The following is a 26,084-nucleotide window of genomic DNA, read 5'->3' on the forward strand; positions in this document are numbered from 1 at the left end:
ATCCTCAACAAAATTCTAGCCAATGGAATTCAACAACATATCAAAAAAAATAATTCACCATGACCAAGTCGGATTCATTACCAGGTATGCAGGGATGGTTCAACATTAGAAAAACAATGTAATCTACCACATAAATAAAACAAAAGACAAGAATCACATGATTTTATCAACTGATGCAGAAAAGGCATTTGACAAAGTTCAACACCCATTCATGATAAAATCTCTCAGCAAAATAAGAATAGAAGGAAAATTTCTCAACATAATAAAGGGCATTTATACAAAGCCAACAGCCAACATCACCCTAAATGGAGAGAGCCTGAAAACTTTCCCACTCAGATCGGGAACCAGACAAGGATGCCCTTTATCACCACTCTTATTCAACATTGTGCTGGAAGTCCTAGCCAGGGCAATTAGGCTAGATAAAGAAATAAAGGGCATCCAGATTGGCAAGGAAGAAGTACAAGTATCTCTATTTGTAGATGACATGATCTTATACACAGAAAACCCTAAGGAATCCTCCAGAAAACTACTGAAACTAATAGAAGAGTTCAGCAGAGTATCGGGACACAAGATAAACATACAAAAATCAGTTGGATTCCTCTACACCAACAAAAAGAACATCAAAGAGGAAATCATCAAATCAATGCCATTTACAGTAGCCCCCAAGAAGATAGAACACTTAGGAATAAACCTTACCAAAGATGTAAAAGACTTATACAAAGAAAACTACAGTACACTTCTGCAAGAAACCAAAAGAGACTTACATAAGTGGAAGAACATACCTTGCTCGTGGATAGGAAGACTTAACATTATAAAAATGTCTATTCTACCAAAAGCGATCTATACATTTAATGCAATTCTGATCTAAATCCCAAGGACTTTCTTTAATGAGATGAAGAAACAAATCACCAATTTCATATGGAAGGGAAAGAGGCCCCGGATAAATAAGGCATTACTGAAAAAGAAGAATAAAGTCGGAGGCCTTACTTTACCTGATTTTAGAACCTATTATACTGCCATAGTAGTCAAAACAGCCTGGTCCTGGTACAACAACAGATACGTGGACCAACGGAACAGAATTGAGAATCCAGATGTAAATCCATCCACATATGAGCAGCTGATATTTGACAAAGGCCCCAAAACAGTCAAATGGGGGAAAAGACAGTCTTTTTAACAAATGGTGCTGGCATAACTGGATATCCATCTGCAAAAAAATGCAACAAGACCCATACCTCACTCCATGCACAAAAACTAACTCAAAATGGATCAAAGACCTAAATACAAAATCTAAAACGATAAAGATCATGGAAGAAAAAATAGAAATAACATTAGGAGCCCTAATACATGGCATAAACAGTATAGAAAATATTATAAAGAACGTAGAAGAAAAACTAGATAACTGGGAGCTCCTAAAAATCAAACACCTATGCTCATCCAAAGACTTCACCAAAAGAGTAAAAAGACTACGTACAGACTGGGAAAAAGTTTTTAGCGATGACATTTCTGATCAGCACCTGATCTCTAAAATCTACAAAATACTGCAAAAACTCAACTGCAAAAAGACAAATAACCCAATTAAAAAATGGGCAAAAGCTATGAATAGACACTTCACTAAAGAAGACATTCGAGTAGCTAACATATATGAGGAAATGTTCACGATCATTAGCCGTTAGAGAAATGCTGATCAAAACTACAATGAGATTTCATCTCACTCCAACAAGGCTGGCATTAATCCAAAAAACACAAAATAATAAATGTTGGAGAGGCTGTGGAGAGACTGGAACACTTCTACACTGCTGATGGGAATGTCAAATGGTACAAACACTTTGGAAATCAATTTGGCGTTTCCTTAAAAAGCTAGAAATAGAACTACCATACGATCCAGCAATCCCACTCCTTGGAATATATCCTAGAGAAATAAGAGCCTTTACACGAACAGATATATGCACACCCAAGTTTACTGTAGCACTGTTTACAACAGCAAAAAGATGGAAGCAACCAAGGTGACCATCAACAGATGAATGGATAAATTATGGTATATTCACACAATGGAATACTATGCATCAATAAAGAACAGTAAGGAATCTGTGAAAAACTTCATTACATGGAGGAACCTGGAAGGCATTATGCTGAGTGAAATTAGTCATTTGCAAAAGGACAAATATTGTATAAGACCACTAATTACAAGAACTTGAGAAACAGTTTAAACTGAGAAGAAAACATTCTTTTGTGGTTACGAGAGAGAGGGGAGGGAGGGAGGGTGGGAGAGGGGTATTCACTAATTAGTAGGTAAGAACTACTTCAGGTGAAGGGAAAGATAGAACACAGTACATGGGAGGTCAGCACAATTGGATTAAACCAAAAGCAAAGAAGTTCCCTGAATAAACTGAATGCTTCGAAGGCCAGAGTAGCAGGGGCAGGGGTCTGGGGATCATGCTTTCAGGGGACATCTAAGTCAACTGGCATAATAAAATCTATTAAGAAAACGTTCTGCATCCCACTTTGGCGTCTGGGGTCTTAAACGCTAGCAAGCAGCCATCTCAGTAAGATGCATCAATTGGTTTCAACCCACCTGGATCAAAGGAACATGAAGAACATCAAGGACACCAGGTGATTACGAGCCCAAGAGACAGAAAGGGCCACATGAACCAGAGACTACCTCATCCTGAGACCAGAAGAACTAGATGGTGGCCCGGCTACAACTGATGACTGACCTAACAGGGAACACAACAGAGAGCCCCTGAGGGAGCAGGAGAGCAGTGGGACGCAGACACCAAATTCTCATAAGACCAGACTTAATGGTCTGACTGAGACTGGAAGGACCCCGGAGGTCATGGCCCCCAGACCTTCTGTTGGCCCAGGACAGGAACTAATCCCAAAGCCAACTCTTCAGACATGGATTGGACTGGACAATGGGTTGGAGAGGGATGCTGGTGAGGAGTGAGCTTCTTGGATCAGGTGGACACTTGAGACTATGTTGGCATCTCCTGCCTGGAGAGGAGATGAGAAGGTGGAGGGGGTTAGAAGTTGGCAAAAAGGACATGAAAAGAGAGAGTGGAGGGAGAGAGCAGGCTGTCTCATTAGGGGGAGAGTAACTGGGAGTGTGTAGCAAGGTGTATATGGGTTTTTGGGTGAGAGACTGACTTGTAAACTTTCACTTAAAGCACAATAAAAAAAAAAAAATCCTAGTCTGAGTGGCTGAGTGAGGTCATGGGGGATCATTCAAGAAATCATCAAGAGCCAGACCCAGTTCCAGCTGGATGGACCTCCTTCGGTGTAAGACTTCTACAGATAACATTGGAAGTAAGTGCTTTACGGCTCGCTCTTGTATTTACGTGATGGTGTCTTCACGACTTTTTTTAAAAAAACACCATACAAAGCTGGTGACACATGGCTGTAACCAGCCAGGTGGTGACTCGTGCCCCTCCCTGTATCACCCACCTCAGAACAAATCACCTCTGCACCCAGCTTAGCAGGTGGGAATGTCCTGCTGATGAACACAGCCACCCATCTCCCCCAGCAGACTGTGAGCCCCTTGGGGCCAGGACTCCATGGCGAGTCTTTGCTGGAGTTGATACAAACCAGCCAGGCTGGGATGACTGAACGTGCTCTGGGTCTTGCTTCCAAAGGCGCCTCAGTGTTGAGCCCACAGGGAGGGTGGGTAAGCTGACACCCACTCTCTGAACCTTACACCCACATCAGGAAAATGGGTGCGGCCGTACTTAGCTCACAGGATTGTGGGGAGATTGAAGATGACGATGAACATAAAGCAGCCAGCACAGAGGACGTCCTTGATGGCTATCTGTTAACGTCCGCAGGACCATTCTATCGTCCCATGTTTCCACGGGTACATTTTTGGGTGTGGTTTAAACTGAGACACACAGGATGTGTGTGGGTGCGTGCGTACACGGTCTCTCTGCCCATCTGCTGCTCTCCATGGAAATTTCTACCTACACCTGCAAAAGGCCTACCCAGAACAAGGGCCCAGCAGAGCACAAAGCCCTCACCTCTCAGCAGCCCCGGCCAAGCATTCGGCCCTCACCTTTCTCGGCCTTCTTGGTTTTCTGCTCGTAGTCCTGCAGCCTCAGCATCAGTTCCTCCTTCTCCCGCATCATCTGCTCTTTCTCCCTCTCGACTGTTTCTCTCCTCTTCTTCTCAGTTTCCAGCTGTTGCCTATCACAGACAGGAGGAAGAAGGGGCACAGAAGGCTTGCTTAGACTTTGGCACCCAAGTGAAGGTCGATGTGCTTTCACCGTTGCGCCTGAGCTCCAGGACGGCACTCGGGCCCGGCACCTCCCATGTCTGTTCCCACTCATCACTAGGCCCGAGCAAGCTGGAGGGGGCACTATGTCCAGGGCCTGAGGCCTCATCCAGGCCTTGAGCCCACACCATGCCCATCCTCAGGATGGCTGTCAGCCGCAGCTCAGGTCGCTCTGCCACTTGAACTTCCACAGGAAGATGGTGGACCTGCGCATCTCACGCCCCGGGAGCCCATGCTCAGGCCCGCCCTCAAACTGCAGCTCTTAAGCTGCACACGTTAATTCTGAAAGGCCTGCAGCCTCTGGGTGCCCAAACTTGTTTACCAGATGACACCCCACCAGACTCCCCCCAGGCAGTGACGAGCGCAGGCCGGCCCCACTTACCGCTCCAGTTGCTTCTGCTGCTTCTCCTCGCGGGCCTGGGCCTTCATCTGCTGCACCTCGATGGTGTCGGGCTTGCGACGGCGCATGTACAGCTCGTGGTTCCCCATGCAGAGCTGCAGGATCCGCTTGTTGATCCGCAGACGCGGGGCGTAGAATACGAAGTCCTGCAACACACAGCAGGGCACACCCCGTTCACCCTCCTACAGGGATGGGCGCAGTGGGCCAGAGGGCCCCATGCGAGATGCCAGTCGTCCCGGGGCTTCTCCAGCACCGTGGGGCCTGGGGTTCTCTGGGCCAAGAAGGGGGAGTGTGTCTAGTCTTTGTGTGCATGGGTGTGCCTGCACATGTGAGTGTGTGAGCAAGCATGTGTGTGACGAGCCTGTGCATGAGCCAGCTTGTGTGAGTGTGCAAACGTGTGTGACACCTCGTGCGAGTGCAGCATCTTGTGTATGTGAGCGAGCTGGTATATGAGTCAGCTTGTGTGAGTGTGCGAGCGTGCGTGTTGAAATCCCAGTGGTCAGACTGTGAAGCTCTTCTCGGTCAAGTGTCCTCAGTCCTGGGAACCCCACGCCACCCAAACCCCACCCTGCCTCATCCCGTAGCTCCTCATCTGCTGATCGTCCTTTCCAGCCCCGCAGCCACTGTCCTGATTCTCGCCTGGACCGCTCCACTGGCTCCTACATGCTCCTCCTCAGCCTCACCCTCCCACTTCCCACACAGCTCCCAGCTCCTCTGCTCAGGGTGCTCCCGACCAGTGCCCACCTATCGTCTCCAGGAACAGGCACGTGCTCTGTGGCCGGCACACACAAAGGTCCTCCTGCCCTCTGAGCCCCATTCTCCAACTGTAACACGGGGATCACTATCCTCTGATGGGACCGTTCGAGGATTAAGTCAGGTAAGACTTAGTCAGCACTTAGAACAGGGTCTGGAACAACGCAAGTTGGCTGATACACAGCATGATTGCTCTCAGGTTGCTAATTGCCTCATGAGGCCGCTATCAGAGATGCCTTCTTGAAGAACAGGAACGCGGAATCGCAGCACCCAAGACTTATGTAACACTACTGACCACAAAAATATAGGACACAGGTGACGATCTTGTTTCCCGACTCCTAGCCACACCGTGAGCACCTCAGCTGGCAGGGAGGGAATATGCTTAGGGGTGCTCTACGATGAAGGCTATTTAAAAATGCCTCTGTCTGTTTCCTCTTCCCACCCCACCTACTTCCTCTGCTCAGCATCCAGATTCTGACGGGGAGGGTGGCTGAGAGACAGAAACAGTGCTCCACACCCCTGAGCAACATCTGAAACCTGAAGGATGTGCTGGGTAATCCACGTGCCCGAGAGAGGCCATTGAGCCTCTCAGGTCTTTTAGTCCCGGAAGTCCTGGGGTGAGTTTGCAGCAACGCCAGCCCCAGAGCCCCTAAACTTCCAGGGTAGGGCAGCCCCAGAGCCCCTAAACTCCCAGGGTAGGGCAGCCCCAGAGCCCCTAAACCTCCAGGGTAGGGCAGCCCCAGAGCCCCTAAACCTCCAGGGTAGGGCAGCCCCAGAGCCCCTAAACCTCCAGGGTAGGGCAGCCCCAGAGCCCCTAAACCTCCAGGGTAGGGCAGCCCCAGAGCCCCTAAACCTCCAGGGTAGGGCAGCCCCAGAGCCCCTAAACCTCCAGGGTAGGGCAGCCCCAGAGCCCCTAAACCTCCAGGGTAGGGCAGCCCCAGAGCCCCTAAACCTCCAGGGTAGGGCAGCCCCAGAGCCCCTAAACCTCCAGGGTAGGGCAGCCCCAGAGCCCCTAAACTTCCAGGGTAGGGCTATCTTTGGGGTTTCACGCACTTGTTACTGAGTCCCCGGGTTTCCCAGGGAGGTGTCTGAGGAGCTGGGAGAAACGGATATTTTTATTACCCATGATTACACAAGAGAAAACAATCTTGTATTATGGCTCAAAGTCATGATGCACAAATAGGTCTTGACTGTGACTCATAAGGACTTGGAAAGAAACACTGATAACCACCAAACTCCCATTTGGGGGGAAAAAAAATAAAATCAATGGACAGGAACTGCCAATTTTAAGGAGAATCTATACCACCACCATGAAGGCTGGCCTCCAGGTACCCAGTCACCGGGAGACACATTCAGAGGCAAGTGCACAAGGAGTGCAGCTCAGCGGGGCTACCGCTCAGCAGGTGAGGTGGGGCAGGTGGGAGGGAGAGATTTCGTGGTAGGCCTTAGAAGGAAGCCTGACTTCAAGTGAAAATACCAACAACTAATGTTTATTTAAAAACGTCGAAAACCAAGTCCCCAACCTATGCCTTGTAATGCAAAACTGTACCACTGACAAAACTTGGGGCACCTTTTCCAAACTCAGGCAGCGGAATGGTGTCCTAAAAAGTGGGACTCTAGGCACGAGCAACATTCACAGAAAACGAAGCCAAGTCCCTCGGGATACGCAGGGCAAAGGAGGAAGTAGACAAGCAGCCCTAAAGTCGACAGGGAGCAGAACTCCAGAAACTTCTAGAAGACTTCTCCCCACACTGAGCCCCGCCAAGAGCTTCCCCAGGCCTGGAGCTGGGAGAGGCAGGAGGGTGTGCAGACCCATCTGAAGGGGCAAGTCAGAAGAAACTCCAGAAAGCAGGTCACGCTCAAGTATAGGTTCATTTTTCAAAGTTTCAGAAGTTGTTACATAGTTCCTTCTTGCCTACTTCATGGGCTCAGGAACAAAAGGCCCTTTACTGCAGGGAAAGAAGAGGTTGTCTATGACCCTCACAGGGCCACCAGGACAGGCCTTGGACATCAGTGGTGGTCAAGGTCCCACCTGAAGAGTCAGGCGGTGGCCCCAAGCTGCTGCATCCAACTTGGCAGAGATGGAGGAGCTGGCTTTGAGGAGGGGACCTCCTGCCATGGGGCGGAGGGGACAGTGGCTCGCTTGTGAGTGGGGAAACGCCCGTGGGGGAGAGGCACCTGCGTCAGCACCAGATAAGGTAGACTCTGGGCCTTATCACCTCACTGAGGAGTCACCACTGACCTTTGGGGCTATCTTTTAAGTAAAAGTTTAAACTTGAAAAACTTTCTACTGCCCAAGGTGAGAAGGCTGAGGCAGGGAGTGCTGCAGAGAAGGAACCAGAAGAGGAGGGTAAGGTGAGCAGCAGTCAGACGAGCTCGGCCTCCTCACCCGGCTCCCCGCATCACCCCCCGGGACTGAGGTCTCCCTCACCCGGCTCCCCGCATCACCCCCTGGGACTGAGGTCTTCCCCAACCACAAGTCTAAAGTGATCCTGCCCCATCCTTTGGTCCTCTCTTTAGTCTGCTTCACTTTTGAACCGTAACTGTGCTTTTACATTTACTACCAGAAAGTGTATTGTTTGTTTTATTTGGGTGTCATCCATCTTATCCACTAGAATGCAGACCTCCTGAGGGCAGGAACTTTGTCTTGGTCTTGCTGTCCACTAGATACCTAGAATAAGTGCCCAGCATGCAGTGTGCAACCAGCAAGTTTTTTCTTTTCTTTTTTAAAAAGAGATGGCTTCACTTAACACTACAATATAGCAAAAGTACATTGGGCTAATTCAACCAGACACGTCACAAATCCCTTTACCTGGGATTTTGTAATTACGAAGTATTCTTCAGCTTTTTAAAAGCTAAACTTATGCCAAATTTAGAGGGGAAGAAAAAAAAGATTTAATTCTTAAACAATCTAGTCTAGAATTCCTGTTTCTATAGTCAGTCATTAAATTAAAAAAAAAAAATACTTCTGGAAAATTAGTCATATGACGAAAGAGTACCTAGCAGCCTACCAAAAGATTCCAGAATTTTCTTGCTCTCTTATGGCCCCAATCCCACTGCCTCATGTGACATGGGTACACTATGACCCTCAGGTCGGTGATGCTGCATGTTAGTGTGAACTGTTACCATGGAGCCTGAAAGCCTGTATTAAATCACAGGTTTAATTTGAAATAACTGAGCAACTACCCATGGAGTAGAGTCAAGAGTTCACGAACAGCAGGGAACATTTTCAATAAAGAAGAAAATACTTCATACAAACAATGTCAAGACCTGCTGGGTTTAAATTATGCTGGACCCACCCACATGTGAAGAGCAGTAACTGGACAATACCTCAAACTATTTTAAGGGGGCTTGCCATCTTGGCACCCAGTCCCGAGAGTTAGGTTAGCAGATACCCAAAGTATGGACCACAGCCCATGTTTGCCTTTCTAACCTTAATGCTGTAACTAAGGAACAAAAATGACACGAGAATGTGTCCCACCCCGTCTGGAGCGAGGGAGAATGAAGAAAAACAAAGACACAAGGGAAAGATTAGTCAAAAAAACCAATAGGCCACAACTATCAGAGCCTCCCCCAGGACTCAGGGCAGCACAACTAGATGGTGCCTGGCTACCACCACCGACCGCTCTGACAGGGATCATAATAAGAGGGTTCCGGACAGAGCTGTAGAAAAATGTAGGACAAAATTCTAACTCACAAAAAGAGACCAGACTTACAGGTCTGACAGAGACTGGAGACACCCCAAAAGTATGGCCCTTGGAACCCTTTAACTCATTACTGAGGTCACTCGAGGTTCACCCTTCCGCCAAAAATTAGACAGGCCCGTAAAACAAACAATAATACACATAGCTCAACCGTGTATAGAGACTAAATGGGCACAGCAGCCCAGGGGCAAGGACGAGAAGGCAGGAGGGGACAGGAAAGCTGGATGAATGGAAATGGGGAACCCAAGGTCAAGAAGGGGAGAGTGTTGACACATTTCCGGGTTGGCAACCAATGTCAGAAAACAATGTGTATGTTAACTGCTTAATGACAAACTAATTTGCTCTGTAAATCTTCATCTAAAGCACCAAAAAAAAAAAAAAATTACGCAAGAATGCAAAGTCTCTTCCCGTTTGTAATTCTGGTGAAATTCAGAACAGACTCTAAGGAGGATAGTAGAATTTCTTCAAGTGGTAATTTTTAAAGAGCTGGATTTTTGATCAGAAAACCATTCCACCGTACTACAGCCATGTATGCGTGCCTTATGTGTTCTGAGCAAACCACAGCTCAAAGTTCACCTCTTAGGAGAATAAACATAAAACCCAAACTAATGTCTGTAACACAGCTATTGGCTAACGGTCAATGCACTTCAGACCCCAGGGTGTGAGTGGAGGGCTTGGCCAGCTAAGTCCTCCCGGATGGGGGCTCCACCCACGCTGTCTCCCCGTTAGCATCAGTGTGCAGGTGCGGAGTAAAGACCGTCTGAGGGGCACAGGAAGGCCAGAGTGAAGCCTAAGCTGGCGTCTGGGTCAGAGGCGTACACTGCACAGGTGGAAGGCTGGGGACCAGCAATGCAGTGGACTCATGTCTGACTTTCCTTCACCTGGAAGAGCCCCAAGGACAGTTCTCGCAGGCGAAATCTGGCCCCTGGTGCAGCAGGCCCCAGGGAGAGGGTGCTGGGCCCCACGAACCTGAACCTTTCACAAACCTGGGTGTATCATGCCAGAAAAGCAATATTATGGGACAAGTTTCTCATCTGGCAAAGGGCAGTGACTCAGGACTGCCCTTTTCTTCATAAGGAATGAAGACCATTAAAAAACTAGTCTACAGAGTTGGAAGCTGGCAAAATTGTCATGGAAGGAGAGACTGGAAGGGCTGACTCATTAGGGGGAGAGCAAGTGGGAGTACAGAGTAAGGTGTATATAAACTTATATGTGACAGTTTGACTTGATTTGTAAACATTCACTTGAAGCTCAATTAAAAAAAAAAAAAACTAGTCTACAGAGTCAGCCAGCTTTCACGGGACCCTGGTCTCCATGGGACCTCTCATGGCGTGATCACTTGCGTGATGGTGCAGAGGAACCTTGACCTCCAATGGGAGCCGCTGGCAGTTCTCCCCACACAGAGGGGTCATTCTAAGCATTGCAGCCTCTTTGTCACAAAGACGGAGAAATCTGAGTGTTACCCTGAAAACTCACTTAGCTCCAAGGACAAAACATAGGAACCCCTGCTTAATCTCCATATGAACTTACAGGTGCCTTCTTGTCGATGGGCTTAATGACAAACTTCTTGTCGTTGAAGGAGATGTTTCTGATTTCACTCCAAGGGAAGCCAATCTTTGGGGTCAACCTGAGGTTAAAAACAAAACAAAAGGATGGTTAGATATATGTAGAGACACCTACGTGTGTGTAGGATTGGCTAAGAGATTTGTGAATTTACCTTAATTTTAGTTCAATTAAAAACAGTGTGAAGCTAACCCAGGAGCCGTAGTACATAATGTGTGTCATTACTAAGTTATCCCCACCAGTCCTGGGTTCAGCCAGGGAGGGCTATTTGTACGGTTAAAGCTCTAAACGCTGACAGACCTTGATGCGTCCCTATTCACATCCGTCTTTCTCTGGTCTTCCCGCTCCCTGCTGCTTCCAGTCACCAGGCTTGGAATCTTGATGTCAACTCCGATTCCTGACCAAGCCTGTCCTTCCGTGTCTTTGAAATCTCTCACAGCCATATTTGCAGATCATTCTCTGATCCCACCTCTCCTATGGCCAGTAGCCTAAACAAGTTCCTCACAGCCAGAGCCTGTACTTCACATTACTGCATTCCTATCAACTCTGAAAATGAGGCAGGTAAGCTCTCTGGTAGCTAAGGCCACGTCTTCTTGTCTTCCACTGGCACCACGCTGAGAGTGGCTGCTCGCTATGTATTCAAGAGAAGAATGAGGGATGGAGAAGGGCTCTGTGGGGGTCAATGCTCTTCCAGTTCTCATCCTTGTGATGCTCGTTCGTTCTCCTGGCTGGCCAGAGCCTTCTCAGCCACCCTGCAACTTCTAAGCAGCCTTCACGGTCCATGTCCCTAATGGAGGGCCTGTATGGTCCAGAGCCAAGCAATGCCAGCCATGCCTGGCTCGGATGCTGGCTTTTTAACAGCATTCCTGAGAAAGTTCATCACACAATTTCAAGGCCAGATTGCACTTCTGACCACATGTCCCACCATCCCCTCTTATTTCCTCCATCCCATTTTTTGCCAACAGTGTGTGCTTGACTGCTAACCTAAAGGCTGGTGGTTCAACCCAACCAGCGGTGCTGTGGAAGAAAAGTCTAGAAAACTGTATGGAGCAGTCCTGCTCTGTAACGCCTGGGGTCACTATGAGTCGGAATCACCTCGATGGCAACCAACAACTCTTTCAACACATGGATACCATTCTAGAAGTAACGGCAGCTCCTCAAACCACCACAAAGATACTGCCATCAGAAAAAGTCCTTTCCTCATCCTGTGAAAACCTCTGATTTTCTAAAAATAGCAGGGGTGGGGAAGAATCGACTGCCTATCAAGTTGTTTTAATGAAAACAGACGGGCACTGTCCATGTTGCTATGACTTGTGAGCCAGCTAGGGTAAGGCAGTGGGGATGGTTACTCAGGACCAAGAGTGGGCACCTCAGGCCTGACAGGTGGCCCTCCTGATACAGCAGTCTGCAGGCCTGACCCAGAGGTGTCAGGGCCCTGGCCAGGCTGCGGTTTCACGTGTCTGATCTTTTTGGCAGCCACCCTTTTACCTAGCTCTGTCCCAGAGGACCACCCATCCGCAGTTGAACACACCCGGCAGTCTTGCTTCACAGCACTGAAACAAATCACGCAGGGAACCTGTTCTGTTTTACCTTCGAAGTTGGGATGCAGACTCTTTGGAGATGCAGTTTTGTTTATGGGTCTGGAAAAGGACCCAGATGTCCCCCTGGTCCTGCCAGTGACTTCGACATGTGTCCTTATGGTGACTGATCACACGGGTGCCTGTCACTTCGCAGCACTCTCCCCAGGAACACGAGAGCAACGTGCTGGTGACAACAGAGGGGCCCAAAACCCAGCTCCTGCTTCTGCTTCCCTGCAAGCCAGTGGCCAGATTCCCACCTCAAAACTCGGAAGGCGTGAGGTACAAGTACCACTCTCTGGCCCCTGTCTTTATACAGGTCTCCCAGAAAACTCAGACCTCCAAGCAGGACAGGCACCTTTCTCTCAAGGGCTGGAAGCCTGTGACAGTGGTCTCTGGCCCTCTGCTATCTGGGGTGCCCTGAGTGTGTGGCCTTTCAAGACTCTGAAGCCTCATATAACAATTCACAGCCATTCACCCAGGATGACAGCTCCAGAGATGAGGGCCAGTCCCAAAGTCATGACTCACTGCTGAGTTCAACCGCCTCCTTCATTCTTGACCTTCAGAAGGCTACAAGGATTAATTCTTTTGCCTTAAACAGTACGCATGTAAGACATGAACTGGAGCCTCAGAGAAGGCTGCAGAAGAGTTTGTAAATCTGTCCTTGGCTAGGCCACACATAAAACAAAAACGCGGGCTCTGCAGTAACAGCAACCACAGCTCTTGGGAGGAACGGCAGATTCCAGGGCCGGAGCAGGAGAGTGGAAGATGCTGCTGGAATATCTTGTGGTGCCACAGAGTCGGGGGCACTCAAAGAACGAGGGGTCAAGCCGAGAGGGCCAGGAGCCACCCAGAGAGGCTGCTGAGGGCCAGGCTCAAACAACTTGAGCAACGAGTAATAATAGTAACAGATTATAACCCACAGAATAAAACAAACTTCCATGAGTCTATATTACTATAACTGAATAAGCAAACGAAGAGAAACTGGTTCCTTATAGCAAATTCCAATTAATAAATGTGAAAGGACTGATGGGGGAAAAAAAACCACAGTAATAATTGTTTCAAGCAAGACTCATCAGTGGATGCTAGAATGGATAGATGAAACAAAGAATGAGAGAAACAGGGTATTTACATAGTTTCAAAGTATCTCCCCAAAAGACACTTATCCATTACTCAGCTCTTGCTTCCATCCCCAACTTGGCTTCACAGCCCCGTTTACTTAAAACGCTAATCAAATGGTCTCCTGGAGTCCAGGACAACTTCAGAAACTCCCACCTAGAGAAGCAGCTCTACAAAGGCGTGAACCCAGAGAGGGGAGGAAGCGGGGGGCGGGGGGGGACGACTTATACAGGAGGAAAGAATGTGGGGGCAGTATTGGGTTTCTTTGTTTTATTTTCCTCTGAGAATGCCACAAGCATCAGCTTATAACGCCTGCCAGGGAAAGTGCCTGCCCATTTCCTCCTCTCTGTACTCCCTCCTGTTCTGATCTAAGGATCTAAAGAAAGAAAAAAGACAACAGCTTTCCGTCCTACAGGGTCCCACATTAATGTTACGTGTACAATGAAAAGGGACCAAAGAGAGGTTTCCCAATCAGAGCATTTGTACACTAAAAGGACACGGCCTTCTGGTAAAATTCGGGTGGTATTTGTTTATTTGCAGGTGCCCTAACTCTCTTAACACTCAGCGTACATCCCCAGTGTATCAGGTTCCTTAATAACTGAGCAGTGGATCCACACTGTCTCCCCACTATTAGTTCCTTGATAATAACAACACTCAGCATGGCTGAGGAGTCCTTGCAGGCTTGAGTTCCCATCTCCTGGTTATACAGGGAATCACGCTGTCAACATTTGCCCAGGCCTGTTAATTGCCTGACAGTGCCCGTCTTTGTAACTGGAAAGGGAGTGCACCTTTGGGGACGTGGAGAGGAAGAGAAGCAGGAAGGGCAGCTTGCTCAGTGCCCCAGCATTTTCTCTGGGGAGAAAACCGACTGGGGAATCGCCAGTTTCACAGTTGAATGAGGACAGCAGGGGCGGAAATGGGACTGAATGGGCACTGGCTCCAGTTTTACTTGGAAAGAATGAACATTTTTACATGGGCTGGGGGCTGCTGCAAGCTGGCTGACATCAGCAAGCTCCCGCCTATGGCTGTTTCTCGCAGCCTGAAAAACCTGTTTGGCCTTGGCCGTGTTACAAAACCTGGGCATTCAAGAAACTGGTTCAGGGACCAAGGCAGGTTCCCACAGATGTTACCAGGGGATGTGGCGTGCTCTCTGATGTGTGCCTTGTCCCCTAGCACATCTGCGCTAACAGGTTGCAATCCTCCACTCAGCCTTCGAGGAAGGACCTAGAAACTATGTCAGAAGTTCTTGTATTTCCCAGACTGCTCATCTCTTTGCCAACCCTGGTCGCTGGGGGAAAGACGACATCAGTAGTGCACATCCCTGTTAGTATTCAAACAGTTAAGCGTTTGAATACTAACCTAAAGGTTGGTGGTTCGAACCCACCCAGAGGCCCCTCAGAAACAGCTCTGGCTATCTGCTTCTGAAAGGTCACTGCCTGGAAAACCCTATGGAGCAGTTCTCTCTGTACATGTGGGGTTGCCATGAGTTGGAATCGACTCGATGGCAACTAACGACAGCTTCTCTGAAGAGCTCCTGGGAGCCTCTGGTAAGTAGGGAAGTGGCCGTCACCTCAGGGACCAAATTCATCCTGGCAAAGCCATTCCCCTCAGCAGAGACCTTTGGTCCTGTGGACACAGCAGCCATCCACTGTGGGTCCCGTGTCCATTTAGGCACAAAGCGGAGGGACAAAAAGTCTCTGACACTGGTCCCTGCCCTGCCTGAATGAAGTATCTCTGTACTTCACGCCTGGCGAGAATACACTTGGCTGGGACAAGCAACCGATCCTTCATGGGCACGTCGTTTGTGGAAAGCAGGGCAACTCCCCACATTAATTCCAGAGAGGGGGTGCCTGGGAGCCTGAGTGTGGGGAGCTGCAAACAGTAACATCAGAAATGAGGCGAGAGGGGCGAGGCATGGACAGGAAGTGTGGGCGGGCCACCACATAAAAGAACAGCGTGCCGGGGGGGCTCAGGAAAGGTGGGCTGGCCTGGCCCTGCAGCTGGTACAGGCCCACACAAACCCCACAGCCTCAAGGCCACGCTGCACCATCCTCGGAGGCAGGAGCCAGGCCCGCTCCCCCACAGGAGTGGCTCCTGCCCTTTACTGACCCCTTCATCCAGCAGCCTCCGCGGACATTTGGGGGAGCCCTTCTGAGCCATAATGTGGGCGCTCAGAGCAGGGTAACTAGGGAACCTCTCCCTTCCTGAACTGCCTTTTAAATTCAGGCAGCTTCAGATCTGAAGTATCTAGAAATGACACTTTCTTCTCTGAAAGCAGGGAACCACCAAGGAAAACCCTCTCTGCCCTCCTTGAATTAGGGGGACTTTTCTGGGTCTCCATCTAGCTTCTTGGGAGTCCCTGGGTGGTGTAAATGGTTAAGTGCTTGGCTGCCAACTGAATGGCTGGAGGTTCCAGTCCAGCCGGGGGCACCTCAGAAGAAAGGCCTGGTGATCTACTGCCAAAAATCAGCCACTGAAAACCCTATAAAGCACAATTCTACTTTGACTCTGGTGACCTGTTATCTAGGCCCTTGGCAGAAAGAAGACATGCATACGTTTGTAACCAATGGACGGGCCCGCCCCACCCAGCAGGCCTCACTGCTCCTGCACTTGAGTGCCTCTGTCCACACACTGAAGATCACATATGTGGAGCACAGAAGTCCAGAGGATTAAGCTGAACTGTTTGTACATGAAGGCTATTGTTTGTAGAATCTGAAAGTCCCAGGCTTGGCTGAATTAGAAGCTTCCAGCCCTGAGGGCCTGGGTCTGGGCAGAAGCCATGTGCCTGTAGGTACAGGGACCTGGGCCTCACTGGGAGGGGAGGGGGCGTCTTCCCACAGCTGCAGCCTTCATACCCCTCCTGCACCTGCTTCAGGCTCTGTGCGGCCCCTGATGCTTTCACCCAGCTTCTGGGCCCTTGGCTGTCACTTCCTACCATGCTACATGAGCTACTGAACAGGCTGTGGGGACAGAAGACAAGAGCCCGCCTGGGGCCCCTTTCCCAGAGGGCCCCACCCGAGCTGAAAGCCCTGAGAGACTCACATCTGGGTCAGTAAACTGCTCAGTAAAGACTCCAGAAAGCAACCCAGGTGCATGTTTACCAATTTTCCCACTGTTTCCCAGGCCCACTATCCCATGAATCAAAGAGAATTATCAAGTTTCAACTCACTTATCATCTTTCTCATAAATGTTCAGCCCAAGGGCGTCAACTCCAAGCCACAGGTCTGTTCCTTTCTTATTTTTTATCTCAAAATAGTTGATTCCATACATCTCCAGGTCCTGAGCAATCTTCAGATACTCCAGCATCGCGCTGTCTCTAGTTGGGGAGAGTCAGGTGGGCACAATCATTAGTGGTGCTCTTTAGCAAAAACAAGAAAACCTCTTGCAGTATTCAAAATAAGAGGTGCTTCAAAATGAAGAGAGTATAAGGGGGGCAGGGAAACCAGATTAATGAAAACAGAACAATCAGAATGAAAATACTGAGGATATCCATGCATGGTGAAGAATATAACCAATGTCACTGAACAATGTGTGTAGAAATTATTGAATAGGAACCTAAACTGCTACGTAAACCTTCACTGAAACCATAGGAAAATATTATTTAAAAAATTACTATAAAAATCCAAAACAAAACAAGTGACACAGGATGGACAGAGAGCCATGTGCTCAGAGGTGCTGTTTCCTGACCTTCTGGGACTGGATGCTGACAGTGGCGGTCAGGTCAGCAGACCCAACTGAGGACCAGGTAACAGCCCTATGGCCCGAACAAGACCCTGGAGATGCCATCCTGCCCCACACTTGCCACACTGGCTCACTTCACCAGTTCTGAAAGGAAAGCGCTGACTGGCTCCCACTGGTTTCTCCTGAGACAAGAGAGTCATCTCTTGTACGTCAGCACAAGGCACGGTCTTTCTCGGGCCTATGTGTGCTTTCGGGGGCTCTGCCTCCCACCTGACCTGTCACCACTGTCAAAGACTTTGTGCTATTTCCACCTCCACAAAGGTTCCCTGGGTCAGACAGGAAACTCTAAAGAGCAAAACGCTTCTGAGGCCCCAATTGCGAGCCAACATCTGAGGCTGTGACAACAGGCGACCGGCCCAAGACGAGGCGCTCTTAGACACCACCACCCAGCATCAGGAAGTCTGGGGCTTCTCACACTGGGTGGCTCTGTGCCACATATGCCTCTCCTTCACACTCGTTTCTGATGGTTTAATATCATAATTTCTCACTTAGCATAAACTGTTTTTTCATTTGTGCAGTTTTGATGGTGACTACCTTATAGACAATGAGCAGACCAGTGTCTCTCTGACAGAGGAAAGAAAAACAACGCTCTGGTTGCTTGTCAACAGTGTTCCCTCTTGACTAAAAATGAACAGTTTTACATACAGACCGTCTCTCTCCCCTAAACCAAGGAAGGGAGAAAGCTTTTGGGACCTCAAGGCTTAAACACATTTGCTTATCACCCCAGGCACGAGCACCTGGCTTTGTTTAAGGAAAAAAGAAACCACTTCCAGCTGCTTTAACTTTTAATACTTGATCAGACAGAAGCCTGGACTTTAGTCTACAGGCTCCAGAGCCAGACCCCCAGGAAGCCCGGGCTGGAGTCACCTGACAGGAAGACCCTGGTGCTCACCTGAGCATCCCACGGTGTTCAGCATGCCACACCTGGATACGGTCCTCCCACTGGTCCCGAGTCAGCTTGTGCTGGTCCATCACTCTGGGAGCAGAAGCAGAGCACACACGTCACAGAGGGCGCCCACAACCCCACCACATGCAGATCTCTGCTCTCCTTTCAAATGACACGCTCATAAAGAGCTTTGTCTCCACTTCTGCTGAAGCCCACTTAGCCTGAACAGTTTAGAGCTTGGAGAAGCAACTTCTAGTTCTGTTTTTAAAAATAAAAATAAAAGCATTTAAGAGGGCTCTTCTTCCAAAAGGAGTCCCTGGGTGGTGCAAACAGTTAACATGCTTGGCTGCTAACCAAAAGGGTGGAGGTCCGATTCCACCCAGAGGCACCTTAGAAGAAAGGCCTGGCAATTTAATTCTGAAGAATCAGCCCTGAAAATGTAACATGGACGAGGTTGCCATGAGTCAGAGTCAACCTGATGGCAACCGTGGTCCCCTACCACCCCCCTGCCCAAACACAAAAGGGATCATTTATGTGACCATTCAAAAAAAACCTGTTGCCATGGACTTGACTCCGACTCACAGCAACCCTACAGAACAGAGGAGAACTGCCCCATGCGGTATCCAAGGAGTGCCTGGTGGACTGGAACTGCTGACCTTTTGGCTAGCAGCCGAGTTCTTAACCACTGCACCACCAGGGCTCCGTGTGACCACTAGTGAATAAAAACAGGTTTCACAGGGGCAAGATTCTTATATACCAGGAAAAGCTACGCAGTCAGGACATAACAAGCCGGATGACTTTAAGGTATCCCCAATAATAAAGTCACTTTCCATTTTCCAGGAGGAATAGCAGCTCTCCTCTCCTGGTTACGTTTGCTACTAGAACCTTCAGGTCCATCGTCAGTGGCTTAGGGAGAACAGGGTGTCGGGTCAGTATCTCCTGACATCTGGAGTACTGACTTTACAAACCCAGATGAGGGAATGCCTGGAGCCCAGCCTAAAGGAGCACCTAACCTTGACCAGGTGCTTGCTGTCTCTCCTGGCTACTTCTAAGCTGACCACGTACGCCTGGAGAGAGGTGGCACGGCTGCTCCTGCACCAGGCTGCCACCCTCGGCTCACCTTTGGGGGACCAGCCGCTCGGAGCTGAGGTACCCAGACTTGTGCAACTCTTTGTTGTAATCTCCAAACTTGGCCTGCACTGCGTAGGAGCCCAGGAGCACCGCGGTCTCAGGCGGACAGTAGATCTCATCGCTGAGGATCCCCTCCTTCACTTGCAGGAAGAAGAGCTTCTGGGTGATGTCCTGGATGAGCTCCTCAGGCACGTCTTCCGGGTAGAACTTGGCGCGGAACCTGAACTGGAGGGGGGTCTCCTTTCTGAGCTCCTGGGCAGACACCTGGGCCACAAACAAGCCAAACGCTCTCGTTACAGGTTCAGGGCACAAATCCCTGCCTCCCCAGACACAGGTGATTAACCGAGGACTCAAAAGAGCCCCTCAGGCCAGTTTTCAGAAGATAACATTTATTCTGAGAGCAGCCTTTTTAGTGGGCGGACAAAAGAAGTCAGTCAAAAGTCCTACACTCAGTGGGAACGCCAGCAACAGCCACTAGGCCCAGCCCCCATTTTCTAGGATCGATGCCATCATTTCCAGAGAAACTCGAATTTAGAGCCAACCTCGCCAAACCCCCTGGGATCCAGGAATCCGCCCACATGGCCAGAGGCTGGCCCTGGACCACGGAACTTACTTCTAGTAACTCCCCACTCTCCTCCACTCTGACATCCCAGTGGCTCTCCTGACTTGTGTAGTAACATTGGGAAGACTGAGGGAGTTTGGGAAAAGGGGCATTTTTCAAAGAGTTTGGAAAAAACCAACTTTTCATTAGAATTGCTGTATGGGATTATCCAGTCTTTAGAACTGAAAGATAATCTACCACAGGTTCCGACAGAGCTATAAACACACTCTTACAAAACAGTGGATGATTCATGGTTTATAAGATTAACGATCTCACCAGGAAAAAAAAAGCAAATCAACTGAAAGCTCAGCAACTACCCATCGTGCTGTGCCAACGAGCAAGCAATTAGGAGAAATGCCAGGGTCTAACTCCCAACCAATACGCCCACTTACTGGAAACCTGCAACCTTTTCATTTGTTCAAACTTTTACACAAATAAAAAGGAACAAAACAAAAGACAGAGTTAAGGTGCTCGAGTTTCAATGTCAACGGGGCAGACCAACACCCAATTAACATCCTATAAATAGTTAACCCCGACTTACCTTCTTATCAAGTTTCAACCAGGTTGGAAATCCTTTATTATCCACGTACTGGAGGCCAAAGTACCATACTTCCCGAAGTCCAATAGTCTTAACCACCTGAGAGAGAGAAGCCAAAACAGTCACAAGAAAATCTCTCCCCCGGAGGCCCTCCACACATGGTACCGTCCAACACACCATACTGTCCAATGCGTGGCACCATCCAACACATGGCAGTGCCTACACACGGAAGCGCCCACACATGGTACAGCTGCCCCAGAACTTAGTGGAACTCGGAGTCTCAAGTAACTTCTCACTAACAGAGACCATTAAGTCAAGGTTATATATGATTGATCTTTAATATGAATGAGTGGATTCAGGGTTATCTTTATAAAATCACCACCCTACTCCCTCTTTTACTCCCCTGTACTCTGTGATGTCTTCCTGAGCACTCCCAGGGTGAGCTATAGCCGGCAGAGAGAACTGTGCTCCCCATAGCCCACCAGCAGAAGCATGTGCCCAGGTAGAAATGTCACCTGGACATGGTTAAAATTACCAATGAAAAGCAAAGGAGCCCCTGGGGCCTCCTCTAGCTGCCTGTGCCTGTGTTCCTGCTCTTGGCCGGCTGGCCCCGGAATCCAATTGAACTAGAAGACGGGAACTTTCGCCCTGGAGAAAGCAGGAAATAGCCGGGGGCAAGCTTCCTGGATGGTAAGACTGGCAGCAGGAGGGGCTAGAGACTGGAGCTCGGCTTTATATGTGCGGTGGGGGGGAAGATGATATTCTCTGGGCTCCAGAAATTTGAAGTTTGGATACAAAGAAAGGGTACAATTGCCAACTCCAGCTCCTGGCAACTGTAGGTTTCGCATATTAAAATTCTCCACAGTCCTAGAAAAGAGAAAGTCTCTTGTGGTCCATTGAAAGAGGGCCCTAGCCTGGTGTTCTTGGGGCTGTCTTGGAGATGACATCAGTGCTGATAGGCCCTGCTAGGGACTCTTGCTGAACAAACACTCACAAAACTGAGCGCCAGGACTTTGATGTTTAACTTTAAATCCCAAGACACAAAACGCTAAACTTCCCAAAATGCATTACCTATGTCCAGGTAGGTGGTTTCTTTCATAATAAAAGTAAAAGGGACTGAATGCCTTAGAGATGACCTTCAGGCATCCGAACTCTTGCTTAAAGTAACATGTGGAATTCCAAATTAACTCCTGACCCAGCTGCCCGCTTCCTCATCCCTGGGGTGCCTGGTGCTTGACAAGGCTCTGGGTGTGTCTGTTTATGAAATCCCACCGCCCCAGATGCCTCCAAAAGGGGGAAAAGAAAAACAAAACAAAAACTATAACCAAGTTTCTTCATCACGGATACGAAAGGAAATCTGACTTTTTACACAGGCTTTATTCTAAAGTCTTTTGTGAAATCTTGCCTTTGTTTTTATAGTAGCTAAGCGTAAACTAAGAAGCCCTTGTAGGCTCAGTGGTTATGAACTCAGGCGCTAATCAAAAGGTCAGCGGCTCGAACCCACCAACCACTCCAAGGGAGGAAGATGTGGCAGTCTGCTTCTGTAAAGATTACAACCTTGGAAACCCTACGGGGCGGTTCTACTCTGTCTTACAGGGTCCAGATAGTCAGAACTGACTCAACTGCAATGGGTCTGAAGTGTAGAGAAAGCTGAATTCAAAGACCAGGTTTTAATAACCAATCCTGCTGATTTCTTATTCTCCACAAACCTCCATCTCTTCACTTGGAAACAGGCAAGATGAACCCTGCCTTGCTGTCCTCTTCGGGTTTCTTCACAGCTGTGCCTGAAAGCCCCGCACGCCCTTGCAACTGCCAAGTCTCTCACTACTCTCTTCACTTTGCCCAGCCCGCCTCAGCCTTCACCTGCGCTTACCCTGTCTGAATGACTTCCGTCCCTTTCAGACTCTAGATGATTTTCAGGCCACAGCTCAGACTCATCTTTCTCACTCCTCCACGACGTGGCCAGCTCCCTTCACAGGGCATATGGAACACTCTACGGTCCCACCATGGGCTCAATCTGCCATCTGCCCTCTTAGTTGGAGCACCTGTCCCTGGCTGCCCTGCTCCACCTCCGGTCATACTTCACGAAGCTACAGTCCCTTCTCCTGTAAACCTCTTCAGGGTCTCTTGTCTAGCCCCACTTCTCTCCCTATGGGGTCTCCAAAACAACACAGTAGAAGTGGACAACCTTCCTTTCTTTAGCCAGTCCTAAAACCAACCCAGATGTCTTTCCTCAAAGGAATAATCCATATTTCTGGAAAAAGGCTCCTCACTGTTCCCTTCCATTTCCTTAGCTTAACCCAACGCTAATACACACCACACAGAAGAACCTGAACAGGTGTGATGACTATCCCCTTATCTCTGTCCCAATGACGGTTTAAATGGCAAATACTTGGAAAGGAAAAGGCAGGATGTGTACTCGGCTCCATCTTAAGCAGCCGCTTGGCAAATACTTTTTGAGATGGAAACAATAAGCCCACCGATTCACTCACTTCCTCCCCGCTCAGGATCTCGGGTAGCGGGGGGAGGTAGGGCACCACCCTACAGAAGCCCTGTTACTAGTGTCAGAGTCCCAGCTCTGCCCCCAGCCGTGTGGCTGCTGGCTTGGTTACCTCATCTGTCAAATCAGAGCACTGGACTAGAATCTAGTCACTAGATGCTCTTAGATAAAGACACAACTTGCCAGGATGCCAGGCTGGGATGGGGGTTGTTGTAGGTGACATGTAAGTACAAATGGAGTGAGGAACGGAGGGGTTAGACTAACTTCCCTTCAAAGCCTCTTTCCGCCTACTCTATGCAAGGCCCGTATTTTGAGACTGGGAACATCTGGCCTATGAATGAGCTTCCTAGACCTGGAACACCTGTACAGGTGTAGTATCCATTCATCACCTGTCTCAGCGCAAAGCAACAGGTGAACAGCCCTGTGCACCCAAAGACCCTGAAAGGTGTTCAGGAGAAAACATTCTCAGCTTGGTTGAGGACAGTGCGTGGGGGAGGAGCCTCTGGAAGAGGCCTCAGTAATCAAAGCCCCAGTGCAAAGTGCGGCTTGCAGTTACAGGACGAGGGGAGGGATAGAACTCACTTCCCTAGTGAGAGGGTCTCTCATTACACAGGGCACTGAGCTTACTCCTCAGTCCTGCTCGCCTGTGCAGATGACGTGGCACCTTGTATAAATAGACAGATACACCTCCAAAAAGACCAATGTAACTATAGAGTTCAAAGAGCCAGCAGTTCTATGACGGTGGACAAGGCACTTGATCTCCCTGAGCCTCAACTTCCTCATCTATAACACACAACATACTAGACCAAGAATTCCCAAGGTCTACTCCAGCCTTAACATTCTCAGATCGCCTGGTGTCTTTCATTAAAAAATCCAAACCTGTTTCCATCAAGTTGATTCTGACTTATAGTGACCCTATAGGACAGAGTACAACTCCCCCATAGAGTTTCCATGGAGTGCCTGGTAGATTCGAACTATTGATCTTTGGCAGCTCTTAACCACTACACCATCAGGGTTTCCATGTCTTTCATTAAAAGTGCAAAACCATAAAAGATCTTCAGAGAGCTCCAAGATCCAGTCTCGTCACTGGCGGGGGAGTGGGAGGAAACAGAGAAGGGAGAGAAAGGGCAGGCGGAGACCCAGAATCTCCTTGTCCACTACAACTCCCATCTTAAATCTGACGAGTGCTGGAATATAACCACGTACCCTCGCATTGAGGTTTAGATACAAAGACAACCTGGGAACAGTGACTAAGTGAGAATCAACCAAGATTTTGTTCTAGCAGAATTGAATCAAGGGAACCTCATCTTCTGGGCTGGGGGACAGGAATACATCGTTCTAACAGGACGGATGGTGGGAGGTTAATGAGCTCTGGAATCATATGCACTCAGAACCTATCAAGATTTGAAATGTTGACTGCATTCATGTGTTCAGCATTTTTTTAAAAAATCGTCTACAAAAATTCATACTGGAGTGAGTTCTGGATTCATTTTTGTATACCTCTTAATTCATAGCTCCATTCTACAGGTGAGCAGATCATCTAAAATCAGAAAAACACCTGGCTTGAAACCAACAAAAACGCCAAAGTAGATACAATCATTTGTCATATTTCAATATGGCGCCCTGGAACCCAGGCACTAAGAAAATCCGGTGAGAGCATGCGGCTCAACACCAAGAGCATTTAAGCATGAGGCTGAAAGTTTCTGAAATCTGAAGTGCACACATATAGGACTTCAGGTACAAGCCGCTCTGCTGTTTCTCCACCCAGCAGGAAACAAGGGCGCAGCAAGCAGCAGAGAAGAGTATCTTGTGAGAATCAACACTATTTCTGCCTTTCCACAAAAATATTACAAACTCTTCAATAGCCTCTTCACATAATCTCTGAAAAGCAACAGGTGAAAAGGATACGGAAAATGGAGGCTAGGGAAGCTGAACGATGAATCCAGCAAACACTTGACTGTAACTGTTACTGTTTAGTTTTTCCATTTATGTAGAGAGTTTCCATCCTTTTTTTAAAAATGAAGCTGAAGAGGCACCAAGGCCTGCAGAGACCTACCAGACGCTGCCAGAGAAGGGCCTGAAGGGAGACGTCGGCACAGGTCCGCTGGAGGCAGACTGAACGCAAGCCTTCTGGGCTTCCCGTCCGGCCCAGTGTTCCAACCACTCTGCACTAAGGCTCACTGGCTCCAGTAACTTCACATAGAATTGTCTTCCAGGGGAGCCCTTTTGCTTTCTAGCCTCAGTCCAGCCTCACCCACAACAGTAAATACCTTATCCTTATTGGGTGAGGCCGTCCCAGGGCCCGGCTTCAGACTAATAGCACCAGGGAGAGCTGGCTCTCCTGTAATGCACTGCAGAACCACACCCACTCTCTAAGGCTTCAGTCCAGGGCACTCCCTGGGCACCTCACGTCTCAGGGTGACTGATGCGGCTGCTGTGGAGAGACTGCCCATCACCTGGGGGACTTGTCAACTGGAGCTCCTTTTGCAGGTGAGAGGAGACGTGATCAAGCCTGGGAGGAGTCACCCAGAGCTTCTAAGTTTGCTAAAACTCTGCTCCCAGGTTGCCCAACTGCCACCCTCTCAGATTTCTGGGTCGTGTGCCAGTGTCCAGAGCATGGCTCCTCCTGCCAGCAGGGTCTCAGAAAAGCAGGTTCAAGTGGCTTGTCAACTCACATCTGGTCTGTCCCCTCCTGGATCCCTGGCTCCAGAGCAGAAAATACTTGGCCCAGAGACGATATTGCTCTGTCCAAAGTCTGGGCTGTTTCTGGGAACATTACCACAGCCTTCACGGTGGTTCGCTGTTCTCAGCAAAGCCTCCGCCACTTGCCCTCACGCTTCAGGGAGAAATATGTGGGAATGCTGATGTGTTTCCATGTTGCCCACTGAAAAAAGCATCTTCAAAAACACCTAGGTGAGCTCACAGATGCTGAGGGGAGCCGTGGCCAGGTGACCAGGACCCTGAGGTACTGGTTGAAAACCCATTCTCTCTCTTCTATGCCATCTCTGTCCTCTGAGCTCACCATGTCATGCAGAAGAGCAAGACAGGAGGGGATGAGGATCTACATTTCTTACACAAACAAAACTAAAACCACAGGGGAAGCTTAGTGGCTTCATCCCATTTCCACCTGCAGGGGTCCTTTAAGCATGCTGCAGAAACTTTTTATCAAAAACGTGCATCCTTTAGTGAGATCTGCCAATCATCTCAAGTGTTTCATGAAGAGACAACAGGAAGCACTGCGAAAGTATTCAAAAAAGGAGAGACTGCGGAGCCTAATGGCATGCTGGGAAAGTTAAGGCCTATGGCACCT

General features: G+C 48.9%; 1 protein-coding gene across 2 annotated transcripts in view; it reads right to left on the reverse strand.

Annotated features, from left to right (window-relative positions):
* The window catches only part of EZR (ezrin), a 71,637-nt gene that overhangs the window by 8,089 nt on the left and 37,464 nt on the right, over positions 1–26,084 (reverse strand). The window contains exons 3-9 of one of the 2 annotated variants that reach the window (XM_049904726.1): positions 20,278–20,373; positions 19,125–19,399; positions 18,011–18,094; positions 16,547–16,693; positions 10,649–10,745; positions 4,644–4,807; positions 4,043–4,173 (exon numbers count right to left, since the gene is read on the reverse strand). In XM_049904726.1, the coding sequence (XP_049760683.1) occupies positions 4,043–4,173; positions 4,644–4,807; positions 10,649–10,745; positions 16,547–16,693; positions 18,011–18,094; positions 19,125–19,399; positions 20,278–20,373 (994 nt within the window). The remainder of the gene's footprint in view (positions 1–4,042; positions 4,174–4,643; positions 4,808–10,648; positions 10,746–16,546; positions 16,694–18,010; positions 18,095–19,124; positions 19,400–20,277; positions 20,374–26,084) is intronic. The other variant, XM_049904736.1, reaches the window with a different exon arrangement.

Source organism: Elephas maximus, chromosome 1 (genome assembly GCF_024166365.1).
Source record: "Elephas maximus indicus isolate mEleMax1 chromosome 1, mEleMax1 primary haplotype, whole genome shotgun sequence".
Taxonomy (NCBI): domain Eukaryota; kingdom Metazoa; phylum Chordata; class Mammalia; order Proboscidea; family Elephantidae; genus Elephas; species Elephas maximus.